The sequence below is a fragment of the Quercus lobata genome, chromosome 8, assembly GCF_001633185.2.
Source record: "Quercus lobata isolate SW786 chromosome 8, ValleyOak3.0 Primary Assembly, whole genome shotgun sequence".
In the NCBI taxonomy this organism is placed as follows: domain Eukaryota; kingdom Viridiplantae; phylum Streptophyta; class Magnoliopsida; order Fagales; family Fagaceae; genus Quercus; species Quercus lobata.
This window is the reverse complement of record NC_044911.1, coordinates 40,453,789-40,470,028: the sequence shown is the minus strand read 5'-3', so window position 1 is coordinate 40,470,028 and position 16,240 is coordinate 40,453,789. Positions and strand designations below refer to the sequence as shown.

Genomic DNA, 16,240 nt, shown 5'->3' with positions numbered 1-16,240 from the left:
GGAGATGTAACTCATTGAACATTTTAATTTAGTTTTATTTTTTTAAATCTGATACTGTGGTACAGTTGGTAGTTGATGTGTCATGGAAACTTATTTTTTATTATTTCATTTGACACATCAGATTTTTCCATCTAGAAAATAACATCAAAGATTAAATTGGTACAATACTTAACAGGTTAGGGACTAAATTGACACTATTGAAAATTTAGAGACCATAGTGACATATGATATAAATGATATGAACTAATTATGCAATTTACCTAAATAAAAATATAGGGATCAAAGTCATCAAGCTAACCACGACCTTATAAATGAATGATTTTTGCTAACCTTTACCTCCCAACAAACCCTCTCTCGCGCCGTCTCTCTCAGTGGCTATTGGTCCGACTTCACTCTCTTCATTTGGCAGGGAAAACTTAAAAAACAATGTCCGACTATCTCCCTGACGTTGTTATCTTCGAAATCCTCTCACGGCTTCCGGTGAAGTCGCTCATCAGATTCAGGTCCGTTTCTAAGACCTGGTTTTCTTTAATCACAAGCCATGACTTCATCGCAATGCACCTCAATCGGACTCTCTCAAACACCAAAGACCCACCCTACCTTCTCTTTCGTCATTACGATGAAAAAATGGAGAAAGAGCACTTCGCTCTGCTCTCTTCCAATGACCCATTCCCTCGCAACCATTTTTCCAAACACCTACACTGCAAGCTGAACCTGAGTGTCAGCAACAGCGACCCTAACCCAGGCCCTCCCAATCGGCTTGTTCTTAAGAAACAAATGAAAGAGAGAGGGTTTTTCGCATATCCATCAGATTTCATAGAATTGCATTTCCCATTCAAGTACTTGGAAAAGGAATTCATTTACATTGTTGGTTCATCGAACGGCATTGTTTGTCTACTGGATGCTACTCCCAGTAACACCGACTATGACATTGTTCCAATTCTCTGGAACCCTTCTATTCGTAAAGCAATATACCTTCCGAGACCTGCCGTGAAATTCCCATTTTCCTATTTGCCTATGGAGCATGATGGGTTCGGCTATGACCCCATTACCGACGATTACAAATTAGTGAGAATTGTTTACCTTTATGGTTGGGGTAATCAACATACTAGGGAAAATATTTCACCTTTGATTCACATTTTTTCGCTTCGCACTGGTGTGTGGCGTACTATTCCCGACCCTGGTTCTCAGTTTCATATTGTACAGCAGTCTGACTCGGTGTTTGTGAATGGCTCCGTCCACTGGCTCGCGGAAACTGAAAAAAATATCAGATTTGATTCCGATGATTCCGATGATGATGATACGTTTCACAATGGGATCTTCACATTCGATATAGGGGATGAGATTTTTCATGAAATGGCAGTGCCTAAGTGTGTAGAATTAGTGTATGATTTGAACATGAATCTCGCGGTGCTTGGTGGGTCGCTTGCGCTTGTCCCGTGCAACAGATGGAATTTAGGAGTAGAGCAGTACTCAGTGTGGGTGATGAAAGAGTATGGAGTAGCAGAATCTTGGACTAAGATGTTTGATATTGATGTTGGGGAAGGATTACGGAGGGTGGTCGGTTTTACAAACAATGGTGAAGCTCTAGTGACCAAGGATGGAAAGTTGCTGTTTTACAATCCCAGTAGCCGAAGGACTTTGAATCCTCACATCCATGCCCAACCAGCTTCGCTTTATTTGGATACTTATATGGATAGCCTTGTTCTACTAAATGTGGAAGATGGTGCTTTGGGAAGGCAGGAGGATTCGTCTAGTGCTAGTAAGGACAAAGATTACCAGGAAGTAAAAGGTAAGATACATTATGCTACTTTTTTCTTTCTTACATTATGCTAGTTTGGCATTGTTGTATAAGCACCAATACAATATTGAGTTTTCCACAATTTTCTGTTTTCGGTAGTGGCATATGTTTTTGTGATTGATGGACTTATCTGCAGATAATCAGCATAAACTCATATGAAATCCTAATTAGATTTGCTGTTGCTAAGTGACTGGATTACTTTGGTAGCTTTGCATCTTATATAATAGAAAAATTTTAAAGGGGCCTAGTTGTGTATTCATCTTCATTTCCTCACTTGATATCTCTTTTCCATTATAAATATTGGCATTCTGTAGTCTCTCACATTAGTTTGCTGTGCTTCCAGGTTGGGGTCAGTTTTAAGAAAGCAGGAAAAGGTAAACTATTGACAAACGAGTCCTGTAATTATTTATAGTAGTTAGTTACTTCTTTGCTTATCATTGACAGATGTTGTCTTTTTAATTTTATTTTTGCTTCTCCTTCTTATTAGGGTTGGGGTGGAGGTGAGTCCACACTTGTTATGTTTTCACGCTCTTGAATCATTTGTGTTGAAATTTTCCCTAAAAATTAGATTAAGAGCTATGTGGTATGCCTGGCCGCCTGAGGATACTGTGGCAAAAATATAGTGTTTTTATCAAATGCCTCCCCCACCCCCCCCCCCCCCCCCCCCCACCCCTTTTTTTCACTGGACTTTGATTAGTTGATTCTTTTCTGATTGAGATGTATCAGTCCATGGCTTTATGTGTCTATATAGATCCTGTTCATGGATTAATGAAAATTTGCAGAAGCTCAATTTACCATGGTTTAAGTCATAATACTATATGAAAGAAAATTGTCGTGCTGCTATTTCTTATGAATCCATGACTTCACCCTCCTCCTAGCACTTGTAAGAGGAAGTGCCACTTGAGCTAGAGCCCATTGGCAAATTGCAGGGGCAGTTTTGCTCAAGCTTAGTTTGTATTATGTGAAAAATGAAAAAGACTATAAAATGTAAAACTTCCACTATGTTACACACATATGCTGTTGTTCTATTTCCATCTAGTAGTTCATTATGTAGCCTATTTTTTTTATTTGAGTAAAGATTAGATGCGTAACACATGCATTAACTTGGGGCTACGGTGGACACCATGATGTAGAATATTTAGAAACTAGTTAGGATTCTTGATGAGATATAATCCACGCTATCATTCAACATGCTTTAGACTTCTATTATTGTGCATGTGATATTAATTCTCTTCACACCATTATTAGAGATCACTTTGGCCATTGGATAATAAATTTTTCTATAAATTTAGGACATTCAACTTGCATTATTGCAGAATTAGGCAAGGGGAGGCTTAATTCTAGCTTGGAACTTGGTTTTCCCAATTTTTTCTTGAAATTGACTATCTTCAGGTATATAATTTTCTAACTAATCATTCACAAATCCTGCCATGTTACAACACTTTGGTTTTTGATTGCAGGAAATTACTTGCTACGAACTGACATGTTTTTGTGAAGCATATATGCAGAGAAGCCAATAGGTGTGCTGATCACTTTAGCTCCATTGGGCAGCCAACTTTTGTACCCCTTTTGTATCCCATAGTTTTGACTATCTTTAGGACACTCAAACAATTAGCTACTTTTAAGCTTGTTTGAACAGTTTATTAGGTATTACTTTTTTACTTCCTCTACTTTGATCTAATATAATGATTGTGTCCTCCTGTCCTATGGGAATTATGTCAAAATCAGATGTTTTCTTCAGTGGGGAATCTTCTGCGTTTTGCCTTGATTCTTATGCAAGATTGGTTTTCAACTAAAATTGCAGCCCAACGTCATCTGCCTTTGCGTTGAGGTGATAGGCACTAAAGAGCTAATTTAATTGATTGAACTTTCTAAAGAAGTGCTGAAACATGAAATTTATCAAGTATTCAAGTGGTACCTTTAAATATATTTTGACTGTAGGCACAACCAGGCATGACACTGGCTAAGTTTTTGAATTTAGACCTAGAAATGAGGGCTAAATCTGCCAAATAGCACAATTTTAGCAAAAATGCATCATGACAAATTAGTTATGTAGCATATTTTTTGGAACTTGAGTTTGAGAAATTGAGGGTCTATTTGATAATGTTGTTCTAGTAACCTTGTTTATATTTTGTGGAAATACGTGTAGTTAAAAAGGTGTGCAAAAATACGTGTAATGTTGTTTAAACACCAACAGTAATAAACGGGCCCTCGAGTTTGTCAAACTTGAGTTCCAAGCAACTCGCAAGCAGTGGAGCCCATATTACTTAGAAATAGAGTTTGTGCTATTTTGTAAATTATGAAGAAGCATCCCTCAATTATCTTTTAGATTTTTATTATTTACAAGTGCTTCAGTAATTTGCAAATAGAATAGGGAAAATACAAATATACAAACAGAATAGACATTTAATAGGAAAAAAAAAAAAAAAAAAAAAATCTAGTCCAACATAAAATCACTTGGGAACAACTAGCCCCTATAGAAAATCTAGTAATGTTTTTAATCCCAAAAAGAAAGAAAAAAAAAATCTCTTATAAGTAATATTTTCCTTCATCCTCAAAATTGCAATCACATTCACAGTGACTCTCCCCTCAAATGCTGCTAACAATTGTTTACCTTACTCAACTCAACTACATTGATTGAAACTAGAATTTGAAACCCACCAATTCCAATCCGTTTGTGTGTCACATGACTAGGATGTTAGCTTCTTGGACGACGTTCGAAGATATTTAGCACATATGTGAAGTTTCAGTAGTAAATTGGTTAAAATAAAGATACATGAGGTGTAACTGCAACTACCCAAATTTGAGGGGGGTTTATGTGCATTCTACTCAATATGTAATTTCTTTATTTTGTTTTATATTCTATAAATTTTATTCCATTTCTTAGTCCACAAATTGATGAGAAGAACAATTTTAAACACGTCGATGGTGAACAGTGCTTGCAATATGGTATAGTCCTCTCCTCTCTCTAGTGGCCTATGTTTTTCCAAAATGCAACTTGCTTTTGTGTGGGTTCAGGGACCAAATTGGTTGTTGAAGAGATGGTCTAGTTACCATGTTGAGCTTTCTCGGACTCATTTTCAGCTGGCCTTTTGCTGCAATATAATCAAGATCATCCGAAACTAGCAACACCAACGTGTGTGTGTATCAGCCGGAGGCCATGCAATAAACAAAAACAAAGAATTTGAGTCATTACCATAGATGGGATGGTATAGTTATGGGATTATAGCATCATTTAGGGTTTGTTTGGTTTGAGGGGGGAAGGAGAGGAGTAGAAGGGAGTGAGTAGAGTTGGCTGAAAATAAGCTAATTTTGGGTAAACTCTACTCTACTCCCCCTCCCTCCCCATCAATTCAAATGGACCATTAGTCCCACATATTCCTTTGGATTTTTGTAGAGATTTACATGGGGTTTTGTAGAGTTTGTTGATGGATCTTGATTGGTGGGATGAAAAAGTGAGTGGATTGTTTGTTACAATTCGCATCAATGGTTTGGGGTGGGGGGGGGGGGAGGAGATTTTAGCCTTCATTCTCTCCATAATATATTGTCTATTTTTTTAATAATAATAATTAAAAAAATAAATGCTGAAGGGGATAAAATATGGCTTGACGGGCCTGACGGATCCAGTTTCATGGGCCGACTAGGAGCTGGCCCAACTTTCGCTAAGGCCCATCGTTGGTAGATACAGTAACAACCCTGGATGAAGCGTGCTTGCTGCCTACAACTGGATCATCCTAGAATCCCAAAGAAAATAGGAATCCTAGCGTAAAAGGGATTCCAGAAGATACACGCGCCGATGGAAGATCTTCTCTACAAGGAAAGATCTTGCTCACCACGTTTGGAAATATTCAAGTAGAGTCCTATAAGGAAAAGACTTCAACACCAAGGAAGAGAGGCCAACCTTCTACTAATATAAAAGTCTCAATACCCTTACCAATCAAGGTACGCATAATTTACCCTCTCTAACACTTTAGAGTTGTGAGAATAGTTTTAACTTGACCTTCGGAGGGTTTTTGGCCGGCACCACACCGGTGCTCTCTGTTGGGTCTCCTCTTTTTTTGTTGTGCAGGTGCTACTTCGAGCGTGCAAGTACTGTGTGACTTATTGATGATTTTTTCGACATCATCAGTTGGCGCCGTCTGTGGGAATTGTTTCACGGATTATAAGCCATATTATCGCTTCCCGGACAAAAGAGTTGCATGGTGCTCACTCGCTCAATGGTGACCACTAACGACATTCAAGAAGAAGAACCCCCCACGACCGCACTCAAGAAACAGGTTAAGACTCTCACCGCGGCCGTGAAGCGCCTTACCAAACAAAATCACGACCTGAAAGAACAACTGCACTAGAAAAACGCAGCACCAAATAACCAAGGAGTAGATCAAGAAGGAACAAGCGCTGAAAGGAGGAATCAAGAAGGACCATAAGCTAATAACGCCCCAAGCAGATGGAGCGACAAAACATGAGCCTTCCCTCCCTTGCGGATACGGCTCTGCCACCTATTATCGCGGAGATGCAGGAAATGAAGGAACAGATGGAAGTAATGATGAACACTCTCAAAGGATGAGTGTCCAGCGATCTTGACGACCTTGTTAACCGAACTGACTCGCCATTCACCGCTTCCGTCAACTCCTTCCCCCTGCCGAGTAAGTTCCGCATGCCATATATGGATAGTTATGACGAGGTCAAGGACCCTCTAGACCACCTAGAGACCTTTAAGACCTTGATGCACCTTCAAGGAGTAGCAGATGCAATTATGTGTAGGGCTTTCCCTACAACGCTAAAGGGTGCGGTAAGAGTTTGGTTTAACAGGTTGACACCCAACTCTATCAACACATTCAAGAAGCTGAGCGCTCAATTTACTACGTACTTCATCGAGGGACATAGATACAAAAAGTCTACGGCTTACTTTATGAGCATCAAGCAACGAGAGGAGGAGACGCTAAGATCCTACATATCCCGCTTCAATAAGGAGGCACTCTCAATCGACGAAGCCGACGACAAGATACTTGTAGCGGCATTCACTAATGGGCTTAAGAAGGGGAAGTTTTTGTTCTCCTTGTACAAAAACAATCTGAAGACCATGTCAGAAGTGCTTTACAGGGCCACCAAGTATATGAACGCTGAAGACGCGCTGCTGGCCCGAGAAGAAAAACCCAAGAAAAGAGAAAGGCAAGAAAACACACGGCAGGACTAAGGCTGGAAGAAGGCAAGGACAGGAGACCGAAAGGATGAAAGACGCCCTAAGCCCCTGGGAGGAAGATTCACAAGCTTCACCCCATTGACCACCCTGATAGACCAAGTCCTAATGCAAATCAAGGACGAAAGAGCTCTAACGTTCCTTGGGAAGTTGAAAGGTGATCCCAACAAGGGATCTAAGGATAAATATTGCCGCTTCCACCGTGACCATGGTCATGACACGGCCGATTGCTATGACCTAAAACAGCAGATTGAGGCCCTCATCAGACAAGGAAAACTGCAAAAGTTTGTCAGGAAGGAGAGAACAAATCCACCCCCAAAAGACCAGCACCCCCGATAGGAGAATGAGCGACCGAGACCCCCCATAGGGGACATAAGGATGATAGTTGGAGAAACAGCTGCAGCCGAGTCGTCAAAAAAGGCTCGCAAAACCTACCTTAGGATGGTACAAAATGTTCAGCTGACGGGGACCATGCCAAAGATAGCACGGAGAGAAGACCCCATTATCGGATTCTCAGAAGAAGATGCGCAACGTCTTCACCACCCACATGATGATGCGCTCGTCGTCAGCATACAGGTAGAAGACTGCAACATGCACCAGGTGTTGGTTGATAACGGCAACTCAGCAGATATCCTATACTACCCGGCGTTCCAGCAGATGAGGATCGACAAAGAACGATTTATTCCGACAAATGCCTTGCTCATTAGTTTTGGAGGGAACCGGGTATTCCCCCTGGGCGCGGTCACATTGTCTATTGTGGTAGGCGATTACTCCCAGTAGATCTCAAAGACGTAACATTCCTGGTGGTCGATTGCTCGTCTGCCTACAACGCTATCCTCGGATGACCCACGCTTAATTTGTGGAAGGCTGTAACTTCAACCTACCACCTGATGATTAAGTTCCCTACCGACTATGGAGTGGGAGAGCTGCGTGGAAGTCAGGTGGCCGCACGTGAATGCTATGTAGCCATGATGGAAATGGAGGATCAGGTCGAGGCCCTGAATATAGAAGAGCACCGGATGGTGATGAAGCCGGTAGAGAAACTTGAAGAGATACCCTTGACAATTCTGATCCTGACCGAACGACCAAAATTGGAACCCTCGCTAATCCCGCAATTTGTCAAGAGCTCATAGCCTTTTTCAGAAGCAATCGAGACGTATTCGCCTGGAGCCATGAAGATATGCCAGGAATAGACCCTTCGGTCATGGTACACAAATTGAATGTATCGCCCTCCTTTCCACCCATCCGACAAAAGAAGCGAGTGTTCACCCCCGAGTGAGATCGGGCCATAACAGAAGAAGTCCGTAAACTACAGGAGGCGAGCTTCATTAGGGAGATTTATTACCCCGACTAGCTGGCAAACATGGTGATGGTTAAGAAAGCTAGCAGGAAATGGAGAATGTGTGTGGATTTCACTGACCTGAACAAAGCCTGCCCCAAGGACAGCTATCCTCTCCCGCGGGTCGACATTCTAGTGGACTCTACGGCTCAACATCAGCTGTTAAGCTTCATGGACGCCTTCTCAGGTTAACACCAAATCCAAATGCACGAAGATGATCAGGAGAAAATTTCTTTCGTAACCAGCCAAGGCTTCTTCTGTTATAAGGTGATGCCATTCGGCCTAAAAAATGCAGACGCAACATATCAGAGGCTTATGAACAAGATGTTCGCGCAGCAAATCAAAAGAAATGTCCACGTCTATGTGTCATCTAGTAAAAAGCCGAAAGGAGGAAGATCACTTGGAAGACCTTAGAGAAACATTCAACACCCTTCGTTCCTACAACATGAAACTCAATCCGAGAAAGTGCACCTTCGGAGTGACGGCGGGAAAATTCCTAGGATTTATGGTGTCTCAAAGGGGGATTTAGGCCAACCCGGACAAGATCCGAGCCATAATGGAGATGGCGCCCCCAAGAAATGTGAAGGAGGTATAAAGCCTCAATGGCAAAATAGCGGCATTGAATAGATTCGTGTCAAGAGCAACAGACAAGTGCTTATCCTTCTTTCGCACATTGAAGAAATCTTTCGAGTGGACTGCTGAGTGTCAGCAAGCATTCGAGGAGTTAAAAGCCTATCTATCTTCCCCACCGCTGATGAGTCCCTCGCAACCAGGTGAAGAGCTTTTCCTCTACTTAGTCGTCTCCCCCGCTGTCATTAGCGCCGCCTTGATCAGAGAAGAGGACAGGGTACAAAAACTCGTATACTACGCCAACCGGGCGCTTCGTGGAGCTGAGGAAAGATACCCGCCCATGGAAAAACTCGCTTTCGCATTAGTCACGGCAGCCCGTAAGCTTAAACCATATTTTCAAGCCCACACGGTGATCGTCCTGACCAATAAACCTTTGAGACGGGCGATGAGTAGTCCTGAAGCCGCTGGCCGATTGGCACTATGGGCCATAGAGCTGAGTGAGTTTGACATCCAGTATCGACCAAGAACCGCTATCAAGGGACAGATTGTCGCGAACTTTATAGCCGAATTTACGAGCGACGAGTGCGAGGGGGCAGATAATGTTCCCCAGTGGAGCATACATACAGATGGATCATCCAACAAACAGGCCAGAGGGGCCGGCATCGTACTACTATCACCCAAAGGGGACACGGTTAAGTGTATGGTCTGTCTAGACTTCCCCACTACCAACAATGAGGCGGAATATGAAGCACTCGTGGCGGGGCTCAATCTTGCCAAAGCAGCAGGGGCCGAGAGTGTGATCATTTATTGCGACTCACAGGTCGTTACTAATCAAGTGAATGGAGACTATGAGGCAAGAACGAAAGGATGCGGAGGTATCTTGATCAAGTAAGACAAAGAGTAAGCGACTTGAAAGCCAAAGTCGTCCAGATCCCCAGAAGAGAAAATGAGCAAGCCGACCACCTTGCCAAAGCCGCTTTAGGAGAACATATGATCACCCCCGGTAACATACTTTCTTTTGTTCAGTTCTATCCATTAATAGATCCCGACAATGTACAGGAAATTGGCTCCTAGAACAATTGGACAACACCACTGGTTTCCTACTTAAAGAACGGCGTCCTGCCAGACGAAAAGGAAGCCGTAAGAAAACTGAAGGTCCAGGCAGCAAGATTCGTCTTGATGAAAGATGTCCTGTATAAAAGAGGTTTCTCCTGTCCGTATCTGAGATGCTTAGGAACGGAAGAAGCGGACTATGCCATGAGAGAAATCCACAAGGGTATCTACGGAAACCACTCAGGGGCACAGTCGTTAGTTCACAAGTTGATCCGAGCTAGATACTACTGGCCTACAATGCTGAAGGATGCACAAGCTTATGTCAAGTCATGCGACAAATGTCAGAGGTTCAGCAACTTCATCAAGCAACTGTCTGAAGAGTTGACCCCGATGACGGCTCCTTGGTCGTTCGCTCAATGAGGACTAGACATCATGGGCCCATTCCCAACAGTGGTCAGGCAGCTAAAATTTCTGGTAGTTGGCATAGACTATTTCACTAAGTGGGTAGAAGCAGAGGCCCTAGCCACTATCATGGAGAAAAACATTCAAAGCTTTGTTTGGAGGAATATCATATGCAAGTACGAGATACCTAGAGTACTGGTCTTTGACAACGGTAAACAATTCGACAACAGCGCATTCAAAGATTTCTGTTCGGAGCTAGGAATCAAGAACCACTACTCGTCACCCGCGCACCCACAGGCTAATGGGCAGGTCGAAGTCATGAACCGGTCCTTGCTCAAGATAATCAAGACCCGGCTCGAGGGGGTAAAGGGTATCTAGCCAGATGAGTTACCAAGCGTTTTGTGAGCATACCGAACTACAGCAAGAACACCCACTGGAGAAACGCCATTCCGTCTAGCATACGAAAGTGAAGCTGTCATTCTCGCAGAAGTGGGGCTCACAAGCTATCGAGTGGAGAACTACGACAAGGATGAGAATGAGAAGGCCATGCGCCTTCAGCTCGACCTAGTGGACAAAGTCAGAGCGGCAGCAGAGCAAAGGTTGGCACATTATCAGAATCTCATGGCGAAACACTACAACTCCAGCATCAAGCATAGAGACTTTCAAGTCGGTGATCTGGTACTACAGAAGGTAATGGGTGCCACTAGAGATCCATCTCAGGGGAAGCTCGGCCCCAATTGAGAAGGACCCTACAGGATCGCATCATGGCAGAGGAAGGGCACCTACCACCTAGAAACGCTGGATGGAAAAAAGCTGCAGCACCCATGGAACGCGAAGCACCTACGAAAGTACTACCGATAGAAGTAATATCGAGAACAGCAACGATCCCAATTGACCAGTTTATTTAATCTTTAGCTACAATTACTAGTTTTTCTTAAACTATTCTTGCTACAATCTTTTTGTGCCTTTTTAAACCCAAAGGGGCAGGTACTTTTTTCTACAAACGCATTTTCTTTTAAGAAGAATATTCAAATACTGCTTTGCTTTTCCACATGGATTTTTATTATGAATGGATAGGTTACACAATGTCCACAAAGTGGACGGATCATCCCAGGAGGATCAAAATTTGAAGTCCAAAATGGACGGATATAGAATAAGTCCACAAAGTGGACGGATCATCCCAGGAGGATGAAAATTTGAAGCCCAAAATGGACGAATACAAACAATTCCACAAAGTGGACGGATCATCCCAAGAGGATGAGAATTTAAAGTCCAAAATAGACGGATATAGAACAAGTCCACAAGGTAGACGGATCGTCCCAGGAGGATGAAAATTTGAAGTCCGACATGGACGGATAGTGACCCAAGTCCACAAAGTGGACGAAGTATCTCTGAGAAAATGGACAGATAAATCTAAACGCCCACAAATATGACGGATCATAAAAGCTTTTTCAGCTCAAGTAGACGGATAAAACGCCCACAAACATGATGGATCCTAAAAATTCTTCAGATCAAAGAATGAACGAATAGAAACAACGTCCTCAAGGCGGACGGATCATCCAAAGAGGGTAAAAATTTTTAAAAAGAAACCCAATAAGGGGACGGATGCAAACAAGGTTCGCAATAATATGGACGGACCACCCTTAAAAAGTCCAGAGTGGACGGTTTAGCTCGAATATGTCAAAATACAAGGTGCAAGTCTAAAAAGCCAAAAAAAATTAAAATACTCGGCAGGACGGCCGTCACAAGTAGAACAAAATAAACGGATGCATTCAACAGAAACAACAAAGCTGAATAATGTTAAGCCCTTAAAAGGAAATGTTTACATATTATCCACAACGGATGAAAATTATTCTCCAAATATATAAAAAGAAAAAAAGAAACATTATCTAACTACGGAAACTGTTGGACTTGAGTTTCAACCGTCTACCCTACAACGTTGTCCGGATGAGGGGCTTCATTGGCAACAGACTGATGGGCCGCCTCCACCACGGGCTGTACTTGTGCATTTTGGGCTTGTACTGACTCCCCGTCGCCAAGAACTTCGTCATCAACAAAAAGGTCGTCAGTGTCCTCTGAGGCGACAGGCATAACGGAGGTTTGAGCTTGGTCCTCAACCTTGATGTTTGAAACGTCCAAGTCTGGGTAGGCCTTCTTAATCTGATGGATGGCATCGTCAAAGCCTTGAAGGAAGGAGTCTCCTAGCTCTGAAATCAGGGAGACGGAGTCACAGTACTCACGTATCGCAACCTCCTTAGCCTGACGAACCTCATCCTTCAGGTCCTGTATCTCCTTGTCCTTGCCTTCAAGGGCCTTCTTTGCCTCATCCGTACTCTGCTCAAGACTTTTTCTCGCCTTTTCTGAAAGCTCAAGCTTTTTCTCCATCTTGGGTTTCCAATTTCATAGTTGGTTCAGCTAATTCTCCGTCTGCTCTGCCTTCGCCCGTACACATTCCAGGATCGTCTCGTGGCTGAGACATCGTCCCATCAGCCCTTTTATCATAACCATTGCTTGAAATAAAAAAGGGGGAGTTAGATTGAAAGCTAAAGTAATGGACAGTGGTAAAGGAGACGGGCAGGGTTATCTGAGTAATTGCAAAAAGGCCTGTCTTCCTCATGGCCTCCATAGAGTGACTCCCCAAGTCTTCATAGTCCTTCGAGGAAATAATGGACTAAATCTGCTCCAAGGCATGTTTAGAATCCTCCCGAAGGAGGACGGGCGGCTTCTCTTGGTCTGTCGACGAACCCTTTATGAGGCCTTTGCCGACCCCGTGTTTCGCTGGGGTGGCCGTCTTCGCAGCCTCAGCCATAAGCCCTACGACGGGCTCCAAGGATACTTTGGCCTTTTTGGCAGGACGGTCCCCCTTAGGCAGCGGTTTCCTCTTTACCGACGAGATACTTGGGCCCGTCCTAGTGGGAGCCACGTCACCTGTTTCTTTCTTCTTTGCGGCCTTTGACCAGATCAACGCTCTCCTCTTAGCATCGTCCATTTCTGCAAAGGAGGACGAGCAATGTTAGCTACCAAAATGAAAATAAAGACCGTTCAAATAAGAGTAAAGATGACAGACTTACGTCTTTAAATCTTTTCCTCGTACTTGACGGCTACTGGCGTTGGCTCCAGTCCGTCGTAATACCAATGGATGGTATTAAGTGTAACCAATTTCGCCCAAGTCCTTTCTTCTGGCAGGGTCTTAGAAAAAAAAATTTCGAGGAAGGCAAACTCCTTGATATCAACTTGGGGACGTCGTTTGACTGCAAAAAAATGAAGAACGATTAAAATTGTTAAATAAGTTACGAAATGAACGGTTAAAAAAATTTTTACACACTAGGACAGATGCATACTGGACGGGTGTAATATGCCCCAAGTCATGTCGACGGGCATATGCTCTGTGTCCCCTGGGCGACACATCCAACCATCACCTTCCAGGAAGAAGTAACGGCTCTTCCAATCCCTATTTGAGTCCGATGTGTCGTAAATAACCTTCAACAACGGACTCCTGAGTACAAAACTATACATCCCTCTAGACCTATCAATCTCATCCGGATGGTAGCAATAAAGGAACTTCCTCACCACCAGCCTCTTGGCACCGTCGGTCATGGCACCGTACAAGACCTCCATTGCTATAAAGACCCTCCAGGCATTGGGGGAAACTTGGTTGATGAATAGTCCCAGGTATTTGAGGAGCTCACGGTGAAGGGAACTTAGTGGAAACCTAAGTCCCACCTTCAGCATTTGCTCATATACTCCGACACCCTCGACTCCGTCGTAATAGCATTTCTCAGACTTATGAGGCAGACGGATGGGGATGCTATCCGGAATTTGGTAGTTATCTCTAAATGTTTTGAAGTGGTTTTCCTTGATGATGGACACGAAGTTATTCACCGTCCATTCTGGTAGCACGACGAACTCCCTAAGTCCATTAGCACCTATGAAGGATCTCACTATCTGTTCCTCATCGTCATCGGAAGCCTCTTCTTGTTCAACCACCTCCGCGTCGTCATTTGTTGAGGACAAGGAGGAGGCAGACGGACTCCTATCTTCGCCTGGACTTTCTTGGTCTTTATGACTAGACGGATATACTTCCTCGTAATCCACCCCGTCACGGATAACTGATTGATTACTCGACGCACTAGACATTTCCTACACATAATGACAAAACCTAAGAATCTGACGGATCTAGATATTATGACGGGTGTGTAAAGTTTAGAAGAATGAACTAAAACGAAAGGGGGAAAAAGTATATCTATAGGATTTATGGGAAGAAAGCACTTACCAATCTTGTGAATGAATGGAGGCAGTATGGCGATGACGGACGTAGCAACTAGACGAGGTGGTCTCTGACAGGTATGACGAGTGCGCTCTGACAAGTGAGTTTTAGCTGAAAATGGAGAAATGAGAAAGGAAGACTCTGTTATTTATAGGGGAGGTGCATGGAAGACAAAGCGACGCTTCGATCCAAGATAAAATCCAATCAAAGGGCGACGCGTGTCGTGCTTCATAATGGCTTCCGGACAGCCTGTCAGATGTTAGCGCAGTTGACAGTCTCCACGTTCACACCATCATCTCCTTTGGCATGACTCCGTCAACCCTTTAGCATTGCTCCGTCAATTCTTTTAGCTTTACTCAATCATCCCTTTGGTTTCACCTCATCATCCCTTTAAGACGAACCGTCATCCATCGAGCTTGAGATCGTCACCCCATGAGTCCTTCCACTCATCTATGACGGACCCATAGGGTGAAGGAGGCAACTGAAGGGGATAAAATATGGCTTGACGAACCTAATTTAATGGGCCTGACGGATCCGATTTCATGGGCCGACGAGGAGCTGGCCCAACTTTCGCTAAGGCCCATTGTTAGTAGATACAGTAACAACCCTGGATGAAGAGTGCTTGTTGCCTACGACTAGATCATCCTAGAATCCCAAAGAAAATAGGAATCCTAGCGCAAAAGGGATTCCAGAAGATACGCGCACCGATGGAAGATCTTCTCTACAAGGAAAGATCTTGCTCACCACATTTGGAAATATTCAAGTAGAGTCCTATAAGGAAAAAAGCTTCAACACCAAGGAAGAGAGGCCAACCTTCTACTACTATAAAAGCCCCAATACTCTCACCAATCAAGGTACGCATAATTTACCCTCTCTAGCACTCTAGAGTTGTGAGAATAGTTCTAACTTGACCTTCGGAGTGTATTTGGCCGGCACCACACCGGTGCTCTCTGTTGGGTCTCCTCTTTTTTTGTTGTGCAGGTGCTACTTCGAGCGCGCGAGTACTGTGTGACTTATTGGTGATTTTTTCGGCATCATCAAATGCCAAAGCAGATGTCACTTATTTTAAAATTGTCATTGTTCTGTTTATGCACTTACACAAGAAAATTAACATATCAGATAGAACATTGTGTTTCTCTGCTCTCTCTTTGCTACCGATCAGGCAATAACAAATAAAAGGTTCTGGGGGGCTTTGGTTAAAAGCAGATAGGTATGGCATGCTATGGTATAATGTTTTGTGCGTACTAGGTTCCTCTTTTATTACTGACAAAATAATAACAGTAAGAAAGAGAATGGTTCAGTACCTTGAACAAACAAATAACTCCAACCTTAGCCATTTGATAATAGGTGCAGTACCCTACTACTTCGTGCTTGAAATTTAGCAAAACAAGAAGATATAGATTTTCTTCATTTTTATTTATTATTGCCTAAATATTTCCATGAAGTACTAATCAAGAAAGTTCTTTCTGTAAGTCTTGCTTGGAGGAGGTTGGTGATCTTATCTGTTTGTCAATAGGTGGAACAAGTATTCTCATATTAGGTTTACTGGTTTTGCATTTTATTTATTTTTTTAGTTTAAATTATGTGTGATCTCCTCTCAAGAGAGAA

General features: G+C 43.0%; 1 protein-coding gene across 2 annotated transcripts; it reads left to right on the top strand.

Moving 5' to 3' along the window:
* The first annotated feature begins 324 nt into the window (after positions 1-324).
* On the top strand, positions 325-3,541 carry LOC115954790 (F-box/kelch-repeat protein At3g06240-like). Of its 2 annotated transcripts, none has more exons than XM_031072725.1 (3): positions 325-1,792; positions 2,145-2,175; positions 3,262-3,541. In XM_031072725.1, exons 1-2 carry the CDS (start codon positions 427-429, stop codon positions 2,159-2,161), a joined length of 1,383 nt encoding a protein of 460 aa, XP_030928585.1. In that variant the 5' UTR covers positions 325-426; the 3' UTR covers positions 2,162-2,175; positions 3,262-3,541. The 2 variants fall into 2 exon arrangements, with proteins under 2 accessions (XP_030928585.1, XP_030928587.1); XM_031072727.1 differs by having other exon boundaries at positions 3,118-3,541.
* The last annotated feature ends 12,699 nt before the right edge of the window (positions 3,542-16,240 follow it).

Excerpts from the sequence above, each read along its gene's own strand:
- LOC115954790 (XM_031072725.1), top strand. The coding sequence starts at position 427 with ATGTCCGACTATCTCCCTGACGTTGTTATCTTCGAAATCCTCTCACGG.